Source organism: Nycticebus coucang, chromosome 6 (assembly GCF_027406575.1).
Source record: "Nycticebus coucang isolate mNycCou1 chromosome 6, mNycCou1.pri, whole genome shotgun sequence".
Taxonomy (NCBI): Eukaryota; Metazoa; Chordata; class Mammalia; order Primates; family Lorisidae; genus Nycticebus; species Nycticebus coucang.
Genome location: NC_069785.1, coordinates 69,731,532 through 69,751,793, shown reverse-complemented (window position 1 = coordinate 69,751,793; position 20,262 = coordinate 69,731,532). Strand labels below are relative to the sequence as shown.

Here is a 20,262-nt window from a genome sequence, read left to right as displayed (position 1 = left end):
CCCCTATCACAGGTGGATCCTAGAGCAAGAGCAGATATGAAGGCCTACTCACTAAATGTCATATTTAAAAGACAAATATCAAGGCAACAGTTAAACAGAATGGATTCTATCATCCTACCCTGACAAATGCCTTAATGCAACCTGGAAGTCAACCCTTGAATTTAGAATTCTCTGATTCTTTGGTCTCACAAGGGGATGTAGAGGCTCTAGAACCAATCTCGAACTTGGCCCGCCCCCAGCACCACCCCACACTTCAAGGACCTCATATGCAGCTATGTAGACTCCTCAGGAAACACAGCTGAGCTCCAGCTGATTTCCCCACCCTCTCACCCCTTGGCCGGCCCTTGGGCCGACAGGTACACACACCATCCAAGGTCAACACAGGCTGCTCCTAGCTCCATGACGTGGGGAAGAGGCCCATGTAGCCCTGGAAGCAGGATCAAGACACTGGGGCAAGAAAATGAAGGGCTAGGTCCCTGAGTGTGGTCTAGATGGACCTGTCCCATAGTCCTACGGTCTCCTTTCCGCATGAAGAGGGGCACATCCAGCTGGAGGGCCAAAGCATGGCCCTCTAAGCATGAGCTCCCTCTTGCACACATCCAAAGGCAGTCCAGAGTACCACTGCCATGTCCAGGTCATTTCAGAGCCATGACTTTCTGGAGCTGGCCATTCTCACTTAACAGCCAAGCCAACTGGTGAGGTGGTACTTCAGGGAGAGCCGGAACTGCCTTCCAACTCCGCCTCAAAACAAAAAACACCAACAACAATAAACACCATGGTATCAGTGGCAGGCGCGTGAGTCATGGCATTTCTGCTTCAGGATTTACCCATCCCCACACACCAGGAGCACTGATTCATCAAAGTTTGTTTTCAGTACTATTATTTTTAGTCAGCCAAACAATTTTGAAAAATGATGATAGGGAAGGTGAAGAGGGAGGGCAGAACCACCTAAGGATATGAACTGTTCCTCTTTGAATAGCTGCTGTGTCCACAAATGGCACTGTCGTATGTTCTTTCTGCCTATGTGCTGGAGGCAGATCCTTTTACTACTTAAATTGAGGCTCTCCAAATGTGAGTGTAGAGAGAAAGGGAGGGAGGAACCTCTACTGGAGTCCACTAACACCATCAGTCAAATCTCTCCTGTGAAAGGGAAAATGAATGTTAACGGAACACCTACTATGTGCTATGAACTACAAATATCAGCCATGGACTTGGATCTATCCTATGTCATTTCAGTTGATTTATGTGAGGTAGGTGGTTCCATTCCCATTTTACAGATGAGCAAACTGGGGCTCAGCAAGTTGAAGCGAATGTCCCTGAAGTCCCCACACTCAAACCCAGACCTGTCAAGACTCAAGGGCCTTTGGTCTTTCTGCCTTGCTGTGCTTTCCTGTTCTCCCCCTCCCCTGCTCTCCTGGTAATGTTTGAAAAACCTGTTTGGGTAGAGAGAAATGGCCACACACAAAACTTAAAGGGGCAGCAGAACAAACTGTAATTCACTCTGCTCTCCCCATGGACTTGGAGAAATTAGACGTGCCTCGGGTCTGAATTCAATAAGGATAAGAGAAATTTTACAAGAGGGAAGATTTGAACCAAAAGGAAAAACCCAATTTCCATCACCAGCGCCTGCTTTCAGCCACTTGTAACTACTCAAAAAGTCCTTTCTGGATCCATTACTCCACATTTGGGCTTAGCCCAGAGGTGATTTTTTAAGGAAAAAATGCCTTTTGGCATTTTTGAGCTGTGACAGTATAAAAACAGACCTTTAAAAAACACACACCCCAAACACATTACTATATTCAAAAGTCCAGTTAAAAAAAAAAAAATGGTGACACCTCAGAGCTACAACTTGGCCTGGCAGTTTGTGATGCAACGCTGGCAGCAAAAGGGACCAGACTGAAAACTCTGTAGGTTTCAAAGGCAAACTCTTACGGTGTTTCTTCAACAATACTTGAGTCTTATACTCCCAGCAAAGCATTCAAGAGAAAAACTCATCTGATGGGTCTTCCTAAGCAGGAAGACTCATGTGATACTGAAAAAGAACTATTTCAGAGGAAACTCACTTTTCATTTCCTCGCTGGGGTTTAAACTTGCAACCTCCGCACTGCCAAACAAAAGGCTCATGCTTACGCAATCAAGTGTAGCCTTTCTTTATATAGATGCTTGAAAATAAATAAAGGAAGCTTCCTGGATAAACTTTGACATATGAGCAAACATTTTCCACAGGTATCCTCTATAATACTCACCTCTTACATTTAACCATTTTTAGGCATCTGTGGTCATTAGTTTAAGTAAACTTCCTGCTCCAAGAAAAGCCAAGAATAGCAACAAAGGAAGAAAAATTGCTCACTGCATCTCAAAACACACAACCTCTATGTCTTTATCCTAGCATTCGGTTATTTTTATATTCCTTTGTAGTTCAATTCCACTAATTTAGACTCACGGGGGAAGGAAGAGGCAGGGAGAAGAGAGGGAGAAATAACCAAACTTGAATGCTGCATTAGAGCTTTCACTGATGTCAGTTAATTGGCACCAGGCTGATAGGGGCTTGGACCATTAATAATTAAGAACGATCTGTGATTCATTGACCAACTAGATGTGTGCAAATAGGAGCTTCTAAAATGCTTGCCTGGAGACCAACTCAGAGTTAGACTCTCCAACAGAGCTTATCTAGCCCACTTTTCAGTTGAGAACATCTGAGACCCAGAGGAAAAAAAGTGACTTTTCCTGCATCACATAGCTAGAACCTATCCAGGTCTGCTAGCTCCTGCCTCCAAAATGACCCCCCCAAAGCTCATATTTTCTTCCATAGTGTTTATGGGGAGAAAAGGCCTGCTAAACAAATTTTTAGCCTAGTCCAGAATTAGCCAAACGTCTTAATTAATAGGCTCCTACTGTGTTTTCATTCTAAATGGAGTCTCTCTGTCAAAACATTCTGTAGCAATGTGGCACCATGGCAGGCTGCTGTTTACAGTAGGGGCCTCAAGAAACCAGCAGCGGATAGTGTGACTTGTGCTATAGATTTGTTATTTCTCGAGCTGTTAATTAAAGGATAATGTTACACACACACACACACACATTGATCCCTGTTGTCAGGGATCAATAAACAGTGGAGCTGGCAGGGGGGCGGTTTGGGGTTTTTGGCACCAAGAAAACAGTATTTACAAATTAGTTAAAGAGTGAACACATAAGCATTATTACAACTCCAAAGAACCCATGTTTCACAGCCAGTGGACTAGAAGCTACAGAAGGGTAGGGTAAGACAGTGCCTTATTCATTATTTTGTCCTTGCTACCTAGCACAGGGTAATCTTGGACCTGGTAGGGGCATTAAAGGAGAGCATAAAAATGAATTGAACAAGCTCTCTGGGAATCTTCTTAGCTCTAAAATTTGGAATAGAGTAAAATTAGAAACCAGACTTCAGCAGGGTGGGCTTAGTGTGGCAATTTCCAAACCACTGTGCTTAATTAAAGATCGGGACACTGAAGAGTCCCTGGCCCAAGAACTTGTCAGTGGGCAACAGAAGGTCACAGCCCTCCTTAGGAAGGAGCCAGTCCTGTCCAATACCGCACCAGCCACTTACACCTGCACAAGGCCGGTGAACCTCCCAGGCCTCTGCACACTCAGCGGAAGCAGCCTTTTGGGGTAGTCCTCTTGCCAGTCAACCCACACTATCAGATGTGGATTTGGAAAAGGGAATAGGGCCTGTTTTTGTTTTTAATTGGTCAATACGGCAGGCAAAGGAGATATGCAAAAAAGTTAATTAGGACCATTCATGAGCCTGACTGAAAAAACTGCATTCCAACTTTTAAGAATTAAATTGCACTTTTAGGAGGTTGGGGAAAAGGTGGATGAAGAAGGTGGGAAAGGTAACAGGGGAATAAAGTCTGATTTCCATTTACAGCAAGCCCTGCTTGGTCCCTTTTATTCCAAAAAGGAGCTCACACAGAACAATAGCTGTATTTTGCATCAAACGGCATTTACAATCTCCTAATAAATTAATGAGTGAAAATTAATGGTTGCTCAGTCCATTAAATCGTGTTAATTTTATTTCTATTATAATAACACAGCAATCACAAGTTTATATTATTAAACCAATATTTATGTTTTTAAACTTATTTTAATTGGATTTCTTGATTTCATTGATTTCTTGCATTTCTCATCAGAATCTACTACAGCATGTTTTTCTATTTTTTTCAGTCTTCATTTTTATTTACTCAAAAAGGCTTCATTTTCTTATTTAGCTGTCTGACTCTGTGCTTGTGCCTTCAACACTTTCACAACGATTTTCTGCTCCTCAGTAAGGAAAGCACGCTTGATCCTGTCACGATCACATTCAGCACACATGGAACCACCACAGGCCTGCTGACGTGGTTTTTTGTTTTATACAACCTCATAAGAACTTTAGGTCTCACAGCGTGAACCCCTTGAAGTCTGCCCGGGCACACGTCACATGCAGATTTTGGTGCTTTCCCAACCTTCTTGGTAAAAAGGTAAACAATTCCGTTACCAGGGTTCGGGACAGCCTGGTTTTGTTAGAGGCTGTAACGTAGGAAAGCCCACGACAGAAGAACTTTTTCATTTAGAGGGTGGCGCCTATGGCTCAAAGGAGTAGGGCACCAGCCCCATATACCAGAGGTGGTGGTGGGTTCAAACCCGGCCCCGGCCAAAAACTTCAAAAAAAAAAAAAAATTGTCATTTAGAATTTCATCCTTGAAAAGACTTCGAAAACAAATAGATTACTAAAAGCTCTCCTGTCCATTCAGAAACTCAGGGATATGGAATTTATTTTCAGCAAGTGTTAACCAAAGAAATGAAAAGCTAGGTCACACCAAAACTCTGAAATTCTAAGCATCCACAGTCCTTTGCAAGTTGTCTACTTTTTATTGACATTCTCTGTCATAGTCTGAGCTAGTATATCTAAAGTCCCTGTTTCCACCAAAGAAACCTGAATTGCAGGTTTTACAATACTAAATCACTTTTTCTTTCAAACAGTAAAATACAGCACCCAAATCCCTAGCCAATCAGGGAAAGCTATAAAGTGACATATTCATAGCAGCACTCGGTTTCTTAAAAGGTAGAAGATAAAGATGTCCTCATTCTTATGCGCAACTATCCCCATGTACCAAAAAGTTCCAGCAGTCCAAAAATTCCCCTGGGATGATTAACTCCTCTCCCTTCTTCCCTTTCCATCTCGCAGAGACTCGCCTCCCCTCTCCACCTCCTCCCACAGAATTAGCAGTCTGCCCCCAGATTGCAAGGCACTTTGTACATCCCTTGGCTGCAGCTCATGCCCTATTTCTTTGAGCAGGTATGTCTCCCAGTCTCAACAGGGAGCTCCTTAAGTACAGGTGCCCTGCTTTGGTCACTGTAAGTAGGTACTCAATAAATGTTTAATTCAATGATGAATGATGCAGACAGAAGGCTAAACATAACACTTAACATCTGTCAAGCTCTCTGGTTTACAAAATGTTTCACAGGGCTTATCACATCCTGATTTTACAAGTACAGACATGAAGGCTCTATAACCTAAATGGATTCCCAAATCTATCCAGGTAGCAGAACAGCAGCTGCAAGACCTGAATTCTGTATTTTTCCCCAGGGAAAAGAGGTGGCTGTCTTTATTTTCTAACATAGTGACTTCTACAATATTTAAAAGGGACATCACAGTGCCCCCCCCAAAAAAAAATTACACCATACTAGATTTTATATTTCTTCTAATGGCTGCAAATTGAGAAAGAAGTTAGATACTCAAATAATGACCTATTCATGTTTCTCTTATTGAAGTGTAAGCTCCTCACAGGCAGGAATTTCTCGAATTTATTTCTACATTCTCTACCCTTGGTGCCTATAATATTGACTAAGATATGGGAGGGGTCAATCTGACCCTCTAACATTCACTTGTAAACTGTCAACAAGGGGCTGTCTACGACATGCATCAGGCCAAACATTCAACTTGTAGGTGCAAGCAGCCAAATTCCAAGGTTTTACATGTCATGGGAACATCAACTGGCTTTCAGCCAGCTTCTCTGTAGCCCCCTAACCAGCTACACTGCCCTGCAGGCCCCTCGTCTTCCCAGGCCTTAAGTGGAGCTCCCCTTATCAAAGTTAACAAGAGCAAAGAGAAGATGGACCACCTCCTTGGCAGCTGGAAGTGGGCTTTCCATGAGCTGCACCAGAGGGGTGCTGTGAGCAGCAGCTGAGAGACTTGGGAGGGTTCCTGCAGCCTTGGTACCAGGTTTATCATCAAAAGTCCAAAAAAGAAGTGTTAAAGAAGAGGATCTGTTTCCCTTCCCCCAAAACTGAGAGTAGCCTAGCAATGACCAAGGGGATAACAGAAGGAGGCTACACCAAAAGGTCAGATACACAGGGAGGGCGGAGATGCTGTGTGTCAGGATTAACATCTGCTTCAATTCTTCCATTTTTCTCTGGACTTGGTACTTTGACACCAGAAGGCCCAAATTCCCTCCCGGACAAACAATGCCTTAAACGCAGTCCTCCTCCCAACAATTGAGCCGAAGTATGCACTAGTAGAAGCACAAGTGACCAGTCTGCATCAGAAAACCAAGTTTTAAGTGTGCTTGGGCCCTTACTACTGACTAACATTCACCCACACACACTCTCACTCAGTGGCAAATGGTTTGATTTCATTCTTGTAAACAGGTGAGGAAGGTACCTGCAGTTTCCGGTACTCAAGCAAGTGAGGCGTAATATGCTGTCATGAAACCTAAGTCCTACCCATCCTGCTGGACCTCAGAGTATCCTGATAGCCCCTTCATAAGCACATCTAAACAAAGTTCTTAACTTCTTCCTTGCCACCTTTTTTACTTCCTTGGTATCGATAAGCCTCTATCATTCTAGCTTTCCTGGTAATCGAAACAGGTTAGAGCTGGTGTAAAGAGAAGCAAGCATGCAGTCTGGAGGTCCTTAGTATACATCTGTAATTGCCAAATGTTGCTGCTGCTGCTGCTGCTAATGATTACATATTAGCCAAAACATTCTTGTTATAATCTCCTTTAGACTAAGAGATCCTTAAACTCCAGAGTCCAGTCCTTGCGGAGTGTTAAGTACCCAATGCCCCACCCCACATACACAGTGGGATGACTAAGTTAAACATTTTCCTTTGTATACTTTCCAAAGCCCTAGTTCTAAAAGGCAGTGTGGAGGGAGCAGACAATTTGACAAGCAACAATGCAATCTTATGGGACTTAGCAGTCGCATCAATATCACTAGCATAAGGGCAGCTAGTCACTTCCCCAAGATGTGGCCTTTAGTTTTCAGCCCACGACCAAAACAGCAGCAGCTGTTGCCAAGGGAGACAAGGTGACCCAGAGGCGTGGGCACACAAATCCAAGGATGAAAATCCATCTTGTCTGGATCCACCCAAGCAACTGGGCTTCCCTAACTGAAAAAAAGGTGTGTGGGGGGGGGGACTATTTTAGCGTTAGATCCTCTCCAGGCAAGCAGAACACATCCCAGTCCTAACAGAGTCATGGGAAAGCCAGGGGGGGAAACTCTCTGGAACTCTCAGAAACATCATAAGCATTCACAGAAGGCAAACTGTTACCAAGGCAAGACCTCCGCTTCATGCTGTCACCAGCCCAGAGATTAAAGCAGTAACCTTAGCAACAAAGATCCACAGTGCCCACCCCAAGGTAACAGAGCTTTTGCATTCAGCCAAAAATTGATGCAGAACCTTCAAAGCACAGAGGTAGCAGAAAGAGCAGATTTGTAGGAACCCCATGTCTACTGTATCAAGCCTTTCACCTCTCTCCTTTGAAGTTTTCTCAACTTAAAAAAATGAGATAATCATAAGCCTAACTGCTTTATGTATTTTTCAGCCATTGTTTGGTGGCCTTCTTTCTTTCTTTGAGGACCTCATAAAACCATGTAAAAAGTGCTTTGTAGTTAGTGCCTGTGGCTCAAAGGGGTAGGGTGCCAGTCCCATATGCCAGAGGTGGTGGGTTCAAGCCCAGCCCTGGCCAAAAAAAAAAGTGTTTGTAAACTGTGAAACACTTTTCACAGCTACTTGTTTTATAACTGATACCACTTTTTTTTCCATTTCAATGCATAAAGCACTCATACTCAGCATACCAAGGCAAGTAAGGAGAAGGTAAGTTTTGCAGACAGAGAAAAGTATGATACTCACCCACCCTACCCTTCCAACTCCCACCAACAGAATAAAGAAGAATTAAGAAACAGAGCTGGGACCAAACGCCAGGTCTCTCTGACCGTCACATCTCACCACGTCCCAATCACAGGCCCAGAGCACACTTCCCAGACAACATACTGCCCTCTATAATACCCTTTATTGCCTGGGCCCACCCAGTTTAAAAAAAAATTTTTTTTCTTTTTTAAGACAGCACTCCCACCATATGTGGCATTTATTTCCAGGGGAGGCCTGCTTTGAGTTTCTGTAGACAGATGTTGCTTTGTGCCTGCCTAACTCGGCTGGCAACCCTTGCACAGCTGCCCCAAGCAGGTGGCCAATGATGGAGTCCATCCCTGGCCCAGGAGCAAGGATGACAGTCTCTTCCGAGCACAAGCCCTGGGGGCCCTGTACTCATTCCTCTACAGCCTGAAACACCCCCCTCCCCCCCACACACACACACCTTCCCATACACACACTCCCCTGGTTCAGAATCAGACTTCAAAGAGGGCTGAGACGTAGAAACAGAAGGCCAAGGTGCTCCCCACCCCAATCTCCAGCCATACCCAGCTAAGCTAGGAAAGGCCCTGGGGAGTGAAGTCACTGACCCCTTCTATCAACCATCTGTGAGCTCCCACCCGACCTAGCTAGCACGCAAGGAGAAGGATAAAGGACGGCCAGACAGATGGCAAAGAGCTTTTGGGAAGGAGGGCTCCACAGGAATGCGAGGGCTGATGCGAGGCCCACTTCGGGGTGTGTTTTGTTATCTGTCCAGCTCTAGCCACTCTCCCCACCCCCCCATCCCCACTCCGCGTCTGCAATAACCTGCAATCTCTTAGACTAAAAGGAGGGCAAAAGGAGTCCAGGTGGGGAATGGAAGATGGGGGAGAAGACCCTATTTTCTGCCACTGGTCTCTCTCATTTGAAAGTCAGAGCGCTGCACTGCAACTAAAGTGCGTGCATGCACAGGGGCGGGAGACTGGCACAACCGAGTCTAAAAATACTCGATAAAAATGTTAATCCTGAAGGCAAAGAAAGAACGAAGAAGAAATCTGTCAATCACTAGGCAGGCTCCCCGCTCCTCACCCACAGCCCCAGCTGTACGGACTGCATTCCTGTAGAGGAGGGAAGAAGTGGGGAGACCCGACTGAAGAGAAGAAAGGCAGAGAGACACCACCACCTCCACTAGCGCGGGCTGCGGGGGCGGGAGGCGGCGGTGGAGGAGGGGCTCCGGCCCGCGGAGCCGAACAAAGCGGGCCTCAACTTCTAGCCCGCAGCTCCCCGGGGTGGCGGCGGCCAATTCCAGCAGCACCCCCACTTCCCCGAGGTGAAAAGCGAATGTGAAGTCTGGAAGTGAGAGTGCCGCACGAGAAAGCCCCAGGTTCTCGATCTTTGCAAATCCAGAGGTTTTGTTTGGGGGTCCCCCCCATCCCCTTCCTGCCCGCACTCTCTCTCCACCCCTTACACACACACACACACACACACACACACACACACACACACACTCCAACCCTCCGGGCCGGCCTCGCAGCGCCCTGGGCTGGGCCGCCGCGCCCTCCGGGCCACCCGGGCCGGCCCCCACCTGGGGATGGTGATGCACTTGGTGTTGACGTTCTGCGTGGTGATGGCCTTCTCCAGCTCGTCCAGCTGCCCCGTCTTCTTGAGCTTCTTGACCAAGCTCTTGACTGCCTTCTCACACCACTTCTCCTCCTGCCCATTCTGCTCGCCCTTCTTCCAGCCCAGCAGGCGCTTCACGATCGGGGGGGTGAAAGGCAGGATGGACGACATGGCTGGGAGGGGCGCGCGGGCGACGAGGGGCGCCCCCGGCGGGGCTGGGCTCGGCGAGACGCCGGGGTTGCAGAGGAGAGCTCGGCCCGGGCCGGTTGCGGCCGCCCAAACTTCGCCTCAACTCTCGGCGAACTTGCCAGTGTGCTGGGCCGGGCCGCGGCGCTGCAGCCTGCGGGGCTCGGCGCGCGGCCCTGCGGCCCGGAGCGGCTCTCCGAGCGGAGAGAAGGACCGCGGGGCGGGCGGCAGCGATGCCGGGTCGGGAAGGCCCCGAACGCGGGGCGGAGGCGGCGGCCGCGAGACTCGGAGTGGCAGCAGAAAGTTTGGGTTTCCGCACGGGGTTGCTGTTTGGGTGCCGCCTCCGGGAAGGAAAGTCCAACCCCCAGCCAAACTTCGCTCGCCTCGCTAGCTTTGATGCGCAGATCCCTCCGCCTCTGCGGCCTCGCCTCCCCGCTTCCCTCCTCCTCACCGCTCGCCCGCTTGCTCGCTGGACTGGCCGGGGCGTGCGCCGCGCTCCCGCTCCCGCCAGCTCCCAGTCTGTGTTTCATGCAAATCCGCGTGCAACCTCTTTTCCAAGCGCTGTCACCGCCCCCTCGCCTCCCGGGCTCCCCGCCTCCTCCCCCGCGGCCCACCGCCTTCTCCCGCGGGCGCCCTGCCCGCCCCCTGCTCCCGGGAGGGCGCCCGGCCGTCCCCCGCCCCGCATGGAGCACGCCCACGTGGGCGACCGGGGACTGCGGCGGCCCTCAGTGGAGCGCGCGGAACTCCGCGCGGCCCGGACCTGAAGTCTGGCGGGCACGGGGAGGAAGTCCTGGGAAAGGAGCTGCCAGAGGCCCCGGGGCGAGAGGGCCGAGTTTGGACAGTGGGGCCCGCTCGCGGAACCCACCAACTCAGTTGGAGTTGCGGGCCGGAGAGGGTTAGACTCGCAGCAGCGAGCGCCGGCCGAGGGCTGGGTGAACGCCCCAGAAAGGACCCGGGTCCTAGAGGGAGGCTGGAGGCCCAGGAAGTCGGCGCGCGCACTTTGGACTCGGGCTCCCGGATTCGGGTCAGAGACCTTGGCCCGCGTCGGCGACCCGGGGGCTGATTTTATTCTCTCCGGTGAGATCTCACCGGCTGAGAACACCTAGACTGTGCGCGGAGGAGGAAGTTGGGATGGGGGAGTGGGCTTTCAGAAGTGGGGATTTGGGGAGCCCAGTGACAATCTGGACAATAGGTGGAGTCAGGGGTCCCTTGCGCCTTGTGAACCACGTACCCGGCAGAAAAGGGGCCTCAAAGACATCTCAGTTGAATTCACTACGTAATGAATGGGGGCGCTTTGGAATTTATCTTCGGGAGTTTACGTAACAGGGTGTTGCAGAATCTCTTGATAGGGAAAGATCAGAAATTTGACTCCCAATAAATAGAAGGAGAGAGCTTTGTTTCCAAAGCAGTGAACTTGCAGAAACGTGGAGCAAGGGTAGTCCTTGGGAAGCTTATGTATTCACGGTTAATCTGGATGAGAAGCAAAGAAACGCTGGCTCAGGGGGAGCTCTGGGGCTTTCTCCCCGTAGAATTCAGGCGCATCTGCCCACAGGCCTCTCAGTGGCTTTCAGGAGTTACCCAAGGCCTCGGGGCCTTTCTCTTAGCGCCACCTCCCCTTAGCCTGGTGTCTAAGGCCTTTGTTTGTTTTTAACAGCAGGAATCCCCCCACCACAACTGTGGTGAGAAAGAAGTTATTTGCAAACCCTCTGCGGGTGGAGAGTTACAAAGCCCTGGGAGGTGTGGCGGAATCCACAAAGTCAGCCCAGAAGCTGCAGGGGCCCTTGCCTTGTCACAGAGAACAGTCTGTCACCTGCTGCTGCAGAGCACTGAGCTCTTAGCCGTCTCCTACTCCCTGCCTGCTCTGGCCTGAAAGAATCCTTGAACCCCAACTGGGGCTTAGCAACCTGGCTCCCCTTCTTAGCTGGTCCTCCTGTTAACTAACGGCTGCTGCTGTGGTTTTAGGTTTTATTTTTATCTAACCCCTCGTCAGAGACAGGCAGAAAGGCAATCCACGCTTATTGATTGCTTTTTTTTTTTTTTCATTCATTCCAGGTAGCCCACGTCCTGTCCTCTGATTTAACCTTCACAATGGCCCTTGAGGTAGATGTCTCGATGTCTCACATTTACAGACGGGGGACCTGAGACAGAATGATGACAGTATTTACTCAGGGTTCCAATGGCACAACCGGGGATGTGCACCCAACACTATGTGAAGCCTCACTCCATGTCTTGCCACTGCACCCAGCTGCCTGGGTTGCAGAAGGTGAAGGTGACATCATGGATAAAGCTTGTTGCAAAACAAAAGTTCTTTACACAGGCACATTATTGTAATGTGTAAGATGTTTCCTTACCTGTACAATGTGACTAGAAATGGCTTTCTTCCCAACCTCCTAGGGGGGTTGTGGGACTCTAATGGGAAAAGCTTTGCAGTGCTAATGCCATAAAGAGTATTTGGGTGGGGGGCTCCGTTCAGTTAGGTATGTGTGGATTGTTGCTTGGGCAAATCTAGCCCTCCTATTCAGTTCTGAGACCTCCAAGGTGAAAGACGTAGGTCTCTAACTTCAGGTAGGCACCAAGGTAGGGAGTAGGCAACAATGGTCTGAAAGAGGGTCTTACAGTCATCATCTTCCAGCAAATTGTTAATTTTAACCTGAACATCTTACCAAGTAAGTCCAACCATTGGAGTAAAAAAATCTCAGGCTCCACCAACAATGGACCTGACTTTGAATCCTGGCTTGTTCCCTTCTTCACCACACTGAGCGTCTGTTCTCTCAGCTGTAAACTGGAGTGAGTGGTTCTTCTATGCAGAGTAGTGACTCTAGAAAGAGCATTGTAACTGTCCTCCTCCAGAGCAAATCCTCATTACGCAGGATTATGCCTGGTGAAGGGAGGTGATAGCCTAAGAGAGATTTGAGGATGAAATGTAGTGGGGGGTGGGGCATGTAATTCATCCTCTAAAATTACGGCATTGGAAGAGGTCCTCATTCAGCCTCCCATTTTCCTGAAGGGAAGAAATAACTAGTCAGCCAGCTACTTAGTGCGGCTGAACCGTGCTTTCCTGTGCTTTCTTCCCATGGCAGCATCTGTGTGACAGGGACAGCTGTGGGTGCAGAAAAACCGCACTGGACCCGTGTACAAGTCTAGAATATGTCATTTTCTGAGCTAATTCTTCTCTGGCCTCAATTTCTCCACAGGAGGAGTTGGGGGAGTAAGCCTCACTTCACAAAGCCCTGGGAAAAGGGGTGAGGAATTGATTCTTGCTGGCGCTGAGAGAAACCTACATGCTGTCTTGACTTTGGGCTGCAAATGGGTGGGCGGCTCCAGATGAATAGATACAGCTCTACTCTGGCACCTGGTCTCTTGGGGCCCAGCCAGGCCTGCTTTTGCAGAGGTTGTCCTTGGAAGGGAAATATTAACCCAGTTAATTTTTCATCATGGTAAGTGCAAAGTTCAGAAGAGGTGGGATGGGGGCGGAGGCAGCAGTTCTGTTTCCCTGGGAATAGTCAGCACTATCAGGGAGGAGTATCCTCAGCAGATATGCCAAGGGGGTTATTTGTATTTGCAGCGGCTCCCAGGTGGGATGCTGGAAAGAAACAAACACCTGACTTCAATGCTGATTATTTCCCATTAGCTAAAGGGTATTTAATCAACATGTGGTCAATCTAGAAAAAACTTTTAAACAGTTCTGTCTTCCTTTTACACAGGCAGAAAGTGACATCTGGTGAAAGGAGATGATTTGCACTGTGGAGGTACGTAGACAAGTCAGGGCTAGAACTCTCATCAGAGTGCCCTTATGGACGAGAGAACCTCTGTCTCCAGTCGAGTTTCTATGTATAGCTCTTTGTAGTGCTTTACACGTGTGAGCTCTCCTGTGGTACCAGACAGACCTGGGTGAAAACTTCTAGCTCTCCCATTTCCAGCTGTATGACTTTGGCATATTTCTTAACTCCATAGGTGTCGCTTTTGCATTTATATAATGGGGATAATAATAACACCTACTTCTTAGGGTTGCTGTATGGAATTAAATTAAATAACTTGTATATAGAGCTGCATGGCACAAGCACATAGTAGGTTCTCAATATACACGGATGTGCTACGCAAAAGTTATAAGCAATGAGTTCTGTGTACACTAAACAAATAGATGGATCTCAAAACACTTCCAAGCGAAAATAGTAAGAATGAAATTTATAGCATAATGCTACCACTTACATTTACAAATTAGAGATACACAGAACAATTGTATACATTTTTAAAGAAGTCATACATTTTTAAAGAAGTCATACAAGCAAAAAGAGACACGTTGAACTGTTCCCTATCTGTTAGGGTGACTATTACAAAACAAAACAGAAAATAGCAAGTGTTGAAAAGCATGTGAAAAAACTGATGTCCAGCTCAACACCTGTAGCTTACCAGCTAAGGGCACCAGCCACATATACCGGAGCTGGCAGGTTCGAATCCAGCCCGGGCCTGTCAAACAACTGACAGCTACAACCAAAAAACAGCTGGGCTCTGTGGTGGGTGCCTGTAATCCCAGCTATTTGGGAGGCTGAGGCAAGAGAATTGCTTAAGCCCAGGAGTTTGAGGTTGCTGTGAGCTATGATGCCACAGCACTCTACCGAGAGCAACATGCCTCAAAAAAAGAAACTGATGTCCTTGCACATTGCTGGTAAAGATGTAAAATTCCACATGTTTTCCTCTGTGGAAAATAGTATGATGGTTCCTCAAAAATAAAACAACTGCCATATGATCCAGCAATTCCAATTCTGGGTATAAAAAAGTGAAAGCAAGGACTAAAATAGGCATTTGTATACCCATATTCATAGCAGCATCGTTCACTAATAGCCACAAGGTAGAAGCAACCCAAGGGCCTATCAAATGGATGAATGGATAAACAAAATGTGGTATATCCATACAATGGAATATTTTTCAGCCTAAAAAAGAAATGCTGGCCAGTGTGGTGGCTCCCATCTGTAATCCTAGACTTCTGGGAGGCCAAGACCCACAGATTGCTTGAACTCAGGAATTGGAGACCAGCTTGGGCAAAAGTGAGACCCCATCTTTACTAAAAAAAAAGGAAAAGAAAAATTAACTGGGTGTTGTGGAGGATGCCTGTATTTCCAGCTACTCAGAAAGCTGAGGCATGAGGATCGCTTGAGCTCAAGAATTTGAGGTTACTCTGAGCTATGATCACACCACAGCACTCAAACCCAGGGTGACAGAGTGAGACTCTGTTCCCCTCCCCCCCAAAAATAAAAAGAGATGAAATGCTAATACATGCTACAATGCATACGAACCTTGAGAAGATTATGCTAAGTCAGCGGTTCTCAACCTGTGGGTCGTGACCCACAGGAACTGTATTAAAGGGTCACGGCATTAGGAAGGTTGAGAACCACTGTGCTAAGTGAACTTAGCAATCATAAAAGGACAAATACTGTATGGTTACACTTATAGAGAGGTACCTAGAGGAGTCAAATTCTTTGAGACAGAAAGTAAACAGGCTTGCCTGGGACTGAGAAGAGGAGAAATAGAGAGTTATTGTTTTTGTTTTTGTCACCCTTGGTAGAGTGCTGAGGCATCATAGCTCACAGCAGCCTCAAGCTGTTGGGCTCAAGCAATTCTCTCGCCTCAGCCTCCCAAATAGCTGGAAATACAGGCGCCCTCCACAACGCCTGGCTATTTTTAGAGACCAGGTCTTGCTCTGGCTCAGGCTGGTCTCGAACTGTGAGCTCAGGCAATCCACCTGCCTCTGCCTCCCAGAGTTCTGGGAGAGAGTTATTGTTTAATACATATGGAGTTTCAGATGAAGAAGATGAAACAATTCTGAAGATGGATAGGGGTGACAGTTGTACAATGGTGTGAATGTACTTAATGCCGCAGAACTATACACTTAAAATGGTTAAAATGACAAATTGTGGTATGTGTGTTTTACCACAATAGAAAAATGGAATAAAAAGATACATACTGAACAAAGTAGAGTAGGTATTTGGGGTGGGGGTAGTATACAGAATGGGGGATGAAGCTAATGGGGGGTGTAAATGGATGAATTCAGGCATCCGTGATTGCTGCACTATGTCCTGAGAAGTGTGGCTGCAGTATTGCAAAGACATGAATTGTTCTCTAGTTTGCTCAAAAGATAGAACACAGCCGTCACCACTATCCATCTTCAGAATTTTTGGCTTCCAGAACTATCCAGGTCCATGATGATATCTCACATTTGGGGAACTCAGTCAAAAGTATTTAAAACACCTGTCTCACTGCAACCCCATGGAACATGCAGGCCAAGGTGTTGCCCCCATTTGACAGATTATGGAACAGAGGGCAGGGGACAAGCACTGTTTGTGGGTCTGCTCTGGACCCAGGCTTAAAGAATGTGGTCGTGTTGAAAGTTTTCACAGTGTCTGCAAGATAGTTGTTATGTTGTACCTCACAGGGGACCACAGAGTTCAGCTATTGTTGGTCTAAACTGGATTGGCCATGGACTACTGGGCCTTGACTACCAGCCCAGCGTGTGTCCCTTTGTCTCCAGAGCCCTCAGCAGGGTTTCTGATACTGATAACAGAGTGTCCCTGGGAGAACAGCTATGACAGAAGAGCTGGTGGTATAGACACTGTTCTAGGAACATATTGAAAGGGCCAGGTCTGACTTGGGAGGTCCTTGCGGGGTATTGGACTGGGGTTTTGTCCTGACCTAGGCTTAGGGCCAGGGCTGCCCGGGGAGGATAGGATGGGCGGGCAGTTGAAGCCCAGGGCAGGGTTCACAGAGCTATTTTGAGTTCTCTCACAAGAGCTCCTTCCGAGCATTCAGAAATTGCAGGTCTGAATCAGGGGCCAGGAGAGAAAGCATCCTGGTAGGGGTGGGGTTGTGTGTATGTGCTTAATTTTACCATGCGTATATGTCCTAGTGTGTTGCTCACTCTCTCTAGGTATTGCAATGCAAGAGTGTGTGTCCTGTTTCCGTCTTTCCTGCCTCTGAGGTCTCACTCAGAGCTCATTCTTTCACAGAGTCTAGCCCTACTTGTTTACATGAAACAGTCTGTATTGTGTGAGTTTTCCCCTTGCATTCTTGGGGTTTTGTCTTTACATATATTATATATACATCCACAGTTTATAGAGGTCACTATATTTCTCTTACCTATTTTTGTCTGGGATAATAAGTGTAATAAATGTGGCTTTGACTCAGATCCAGGACCTATGGTTCAGTTTGCAATGTGGACCTAAAAAATAGTAGTTGGAAAATTGGTGGTTCATTATAATTGCATTTATTTAAAAACGCATGCATATGAACGGCCACCAAAGAGGATACACACAAATGTAAATACAATTCTAAAATGGCACTGAGATCATATGCCTGTAAGTTATTTTTAATATAATGACATGTTATTTTTACATTAAAAATCAATAAAAGGGTATACCCGGAGGAAAAAAAGAAGAGACTTAAATAGATATATGTACACCCATGTTCATAGCAGTATTATTGGTAATAGCTAAAAAGTGGAAGTAACAAAGTGTCCCTCAACAGGTAGCTGGACAAGCAAAATATGGTGTATACGTACAACATATGTTATATAATAAAATGTTGTTCAGCCTTAAAAAGGAATGAAATTTTGATTCATGCTACAATATGGATGAATCTTGGGGACATTGTGTGCGAAATAAGTCAGTCGCAAAGAACAAACGTTTTATAAATCTACTTATAGGAGATATTTTGAGTAGTCAAATTCATAGAGACAAAAAGTGGAATGGGTGAGGAGAAATGGGAATTAGTGTTTAGTGAGTACCGAGTTTTAGGTTGGCACGTTGGGAAGAGTTCTAGAGATGGATGGGGTGATGGGAGCAGAACAAGATGAAGCAAGCTACTTAATGGTGCTGAACTGCACACTTAAAAATGGTTAATTATTTTTGTTAATATATATTTATGATATATATTTTGTATTTTGCCATGGTTTTTAAAGGAAATGTATCTTAAAAAGTGAATGGGGTGTACTGTATAAAAGTTACGACTCAATAAAAAAATAGATTTGAAAGAGAGAAAGAAAACAATGTACAGGGTAAAAGCAGGATTGGGTCTGTCCAGTGTGAAGACTGCAGATTCTGGACAGTGGCAAAGAAGGGGACAGTGGTGATTTGCATTCTCTGGTCAGGTGTTACCCTGTTGCTGACCCTTGGTGTGTGTGTGGTGGGGAGGTGTGTGTGAGTGCTTCTGTGTAGTCAGGCACACAGAGTGTGTGATGGGAGAAAAAGAGGAATCCCACCTCTCAAACCAGCACACACGTTTGGAGTACTCTGCACCTTCCATACAACCCAGCAGCCCACAAGAACATTCTGTCGTGGACTCAGACTTCAGGGCAATGAAATAATAGTTAGGGAAACAGGGAATACTCCCAAGCAATGCAACCTAATCAAAAGGAGGGACATTAGCTTAAACATAAATAAGGTTGTTGGTGGTGGTTGTGTTGCTATGAAAGTAAAATATTTTAATTGGAAGGAAATTTTTTTTTGAGACAGTCTCATATGTTGCCCTTGGTAGAGTGCTGTGGCGTCACAGCTCACAGCAAACTCAAACTTTTGGGCTTAAGCGATTCTATTGCCTCAGTCTCCCAACTAGCTGGGACTACAGGTGCCTGCCACAACGTCCAGCTATTTTGTTGTTATTGTTGTGGTTGTCGTTGTTTAGCATGCCTGGGCTGGTGGAAGGAAGGCTGATTTAGCAGGCACCGAGCCCATTGGAAGGAATTTTTTAAAGTTTTATAATGGCATTCTTAATAAAGGCTGTCTGTATAGAAAAGAAATGGAGGACTGATACATGCTATGGCAGGTTAAACTGTGAAAACATCCTAAGTGAAATAAAAAGGGGAAGGGAGGGGGGAGGTTAGGTTGGAGGGAAGGTAATGGGTGGGGCCACACCTAGGGTGCATCTTAGAATGGGTACAGGCGAAACTTACTAAAGGCAGAATACAAATGTCTACATACAGTAACTAAGAAAATGCCATGAAGGCTACATTGAACAGTTTGATGAGAATATTTCAGATTGTATATGAAACCAGCACATTGTACCCCTTGACTGCACTAATGTACACAGCTATGATTTAACAATAAAAAAAGGTCACATATTGTATGATTCCATTTCTATGAAATGTCCAGAATAGGCTACTCTTTAAAGACAGAAAGTAGATTAGTGGTCGCCAAGGGCTGCAGGATGGATTGGGAAGGAAACTGACTTCTAATGGGTACCGAGTTTCTTTTCTGGGGTGATAGTTGCCTAACTCTGTGAATACACTGAACACCAGTGAATTAAGCATTTTTAAGTGTGTGAAGTGTATGCTATATAAATTATATCTTACTAAAGATGTTTTAATAAATGGCAGTTAGCATATATTAAGGTCTTAACAAATGCTAGGCCCTGTTTTAAACACTTTTCATAGATTAGGTTAACTCCTACGGTTTGTAGGGCCCCCTGTGGTTCATGTTATTCTCACGCCCTTTTCAGAAGAGGCCACGGAGGTGTGCTGACATGAGATCACTGAGTGGCCATGCTCGGACAGCCCAGGCAGTCTCATGGACAGTCCTTGCTCTTAACTCAATGAAGACAAATGGCATCACTAACTAGAAATAATCATGCCATGTTCATCTGCTTTTTCATTGACTATATTGTGACCGACCATCTTTCTATATTAATAAATATACATTTACTACCCTGTTTTGAAAGAACTGTGGAGTGTTTTGTCACATAGATCGACTATAATTTAGTAAACTAGTTTCTCACAATTGGACTTTAGGTTTCTTCCAATTTTATATGGTATTGTAAAGAGTGATGCTTGAAACATTTTTGTATATACACATTTGTCTATAACCCTGTTTGATTCCCTTCCCCTTTCCCATTCCCTTTCTTTCCCTTCCCTCTTTTTCTCTTTTTTCTCCTTTCTTTTTCTTTTTTTCTTTCTCTTTCTTTTCCTTCCCTCTCATTTTCCCTTCCTCTTCCACTTCCCTTTTTTGGGAACAGAGTCTTACTCTGTTGCCCAGGCTGGAGGACAGGGGCATGACCATAGCTCACTATAACCTCTAACTCTTGGGCTTAAGCAATCCTCCCACCTCAACCTCCCATGATTATTTTCTTAGAATCAGTCCTTAGAAAGAGAATTGCTACTTTGGATGCCATTACCAAACCACCCTCTGAAAAGCTTTTGTGTCAGCTTGTTCTTGCCACACTTGCTTTATAAAGAGAGCTAGCACCTGGGGCAGATTTTTTTCTTATTGCCTCACTTGATCATCAATAGCTCCATTCAAGGGAACCAGAGAGCTTCAGCTTTAGCT

General features: G+C 46.3%; 1 protein-coding gene and 1 long non-coding RNA gene across 3 annotated transcripts in view; one reads left to right on the top strand and one right to left on the bottom strand.

The window, feature by feature from the left end:
- SMAD3 (SMAD family member 3) overlaps positions 1–10,457 on the bottom strand; it is a 119,122-nt gene extending 108,665 nt beyond the window's left edge. Inside the window, exon 1 of one of the 2 annotated variants that reach the window (XM_053596181.1) lies at positions 9,732–10,457. In XM_053596181.1, coding sequence (XP_053452156.1) covers positions 9,732–9,937 — 206 coding nt within the window. In that variant the 5' untranslated portion in view covers positions 9,938–10,457. The remainder of the gene's footprint in view (positions 1–9,731) is intronic. The other variant, XM_053596179.1, reaches the window with a different exon arrangement.
- A 1,556-nt stretch (positions 10,458–12,013) lies between these two features.
- Positions 12,014–19,642, top strand: LOC128588062 (uncharacterized). Its single transcript, XR_008380702.1, has 4 exons — positions 12,014–12,052; positions 13,147–13,389; positions 13,657–13,701; positions 19,439–19,642. It is a non-coding gene; the product is annotated as an uncharacterized LOC128588062 (long non-coding RNA).
- Positions 19,643–20,262: the final 620 nt, after the last annotated feature.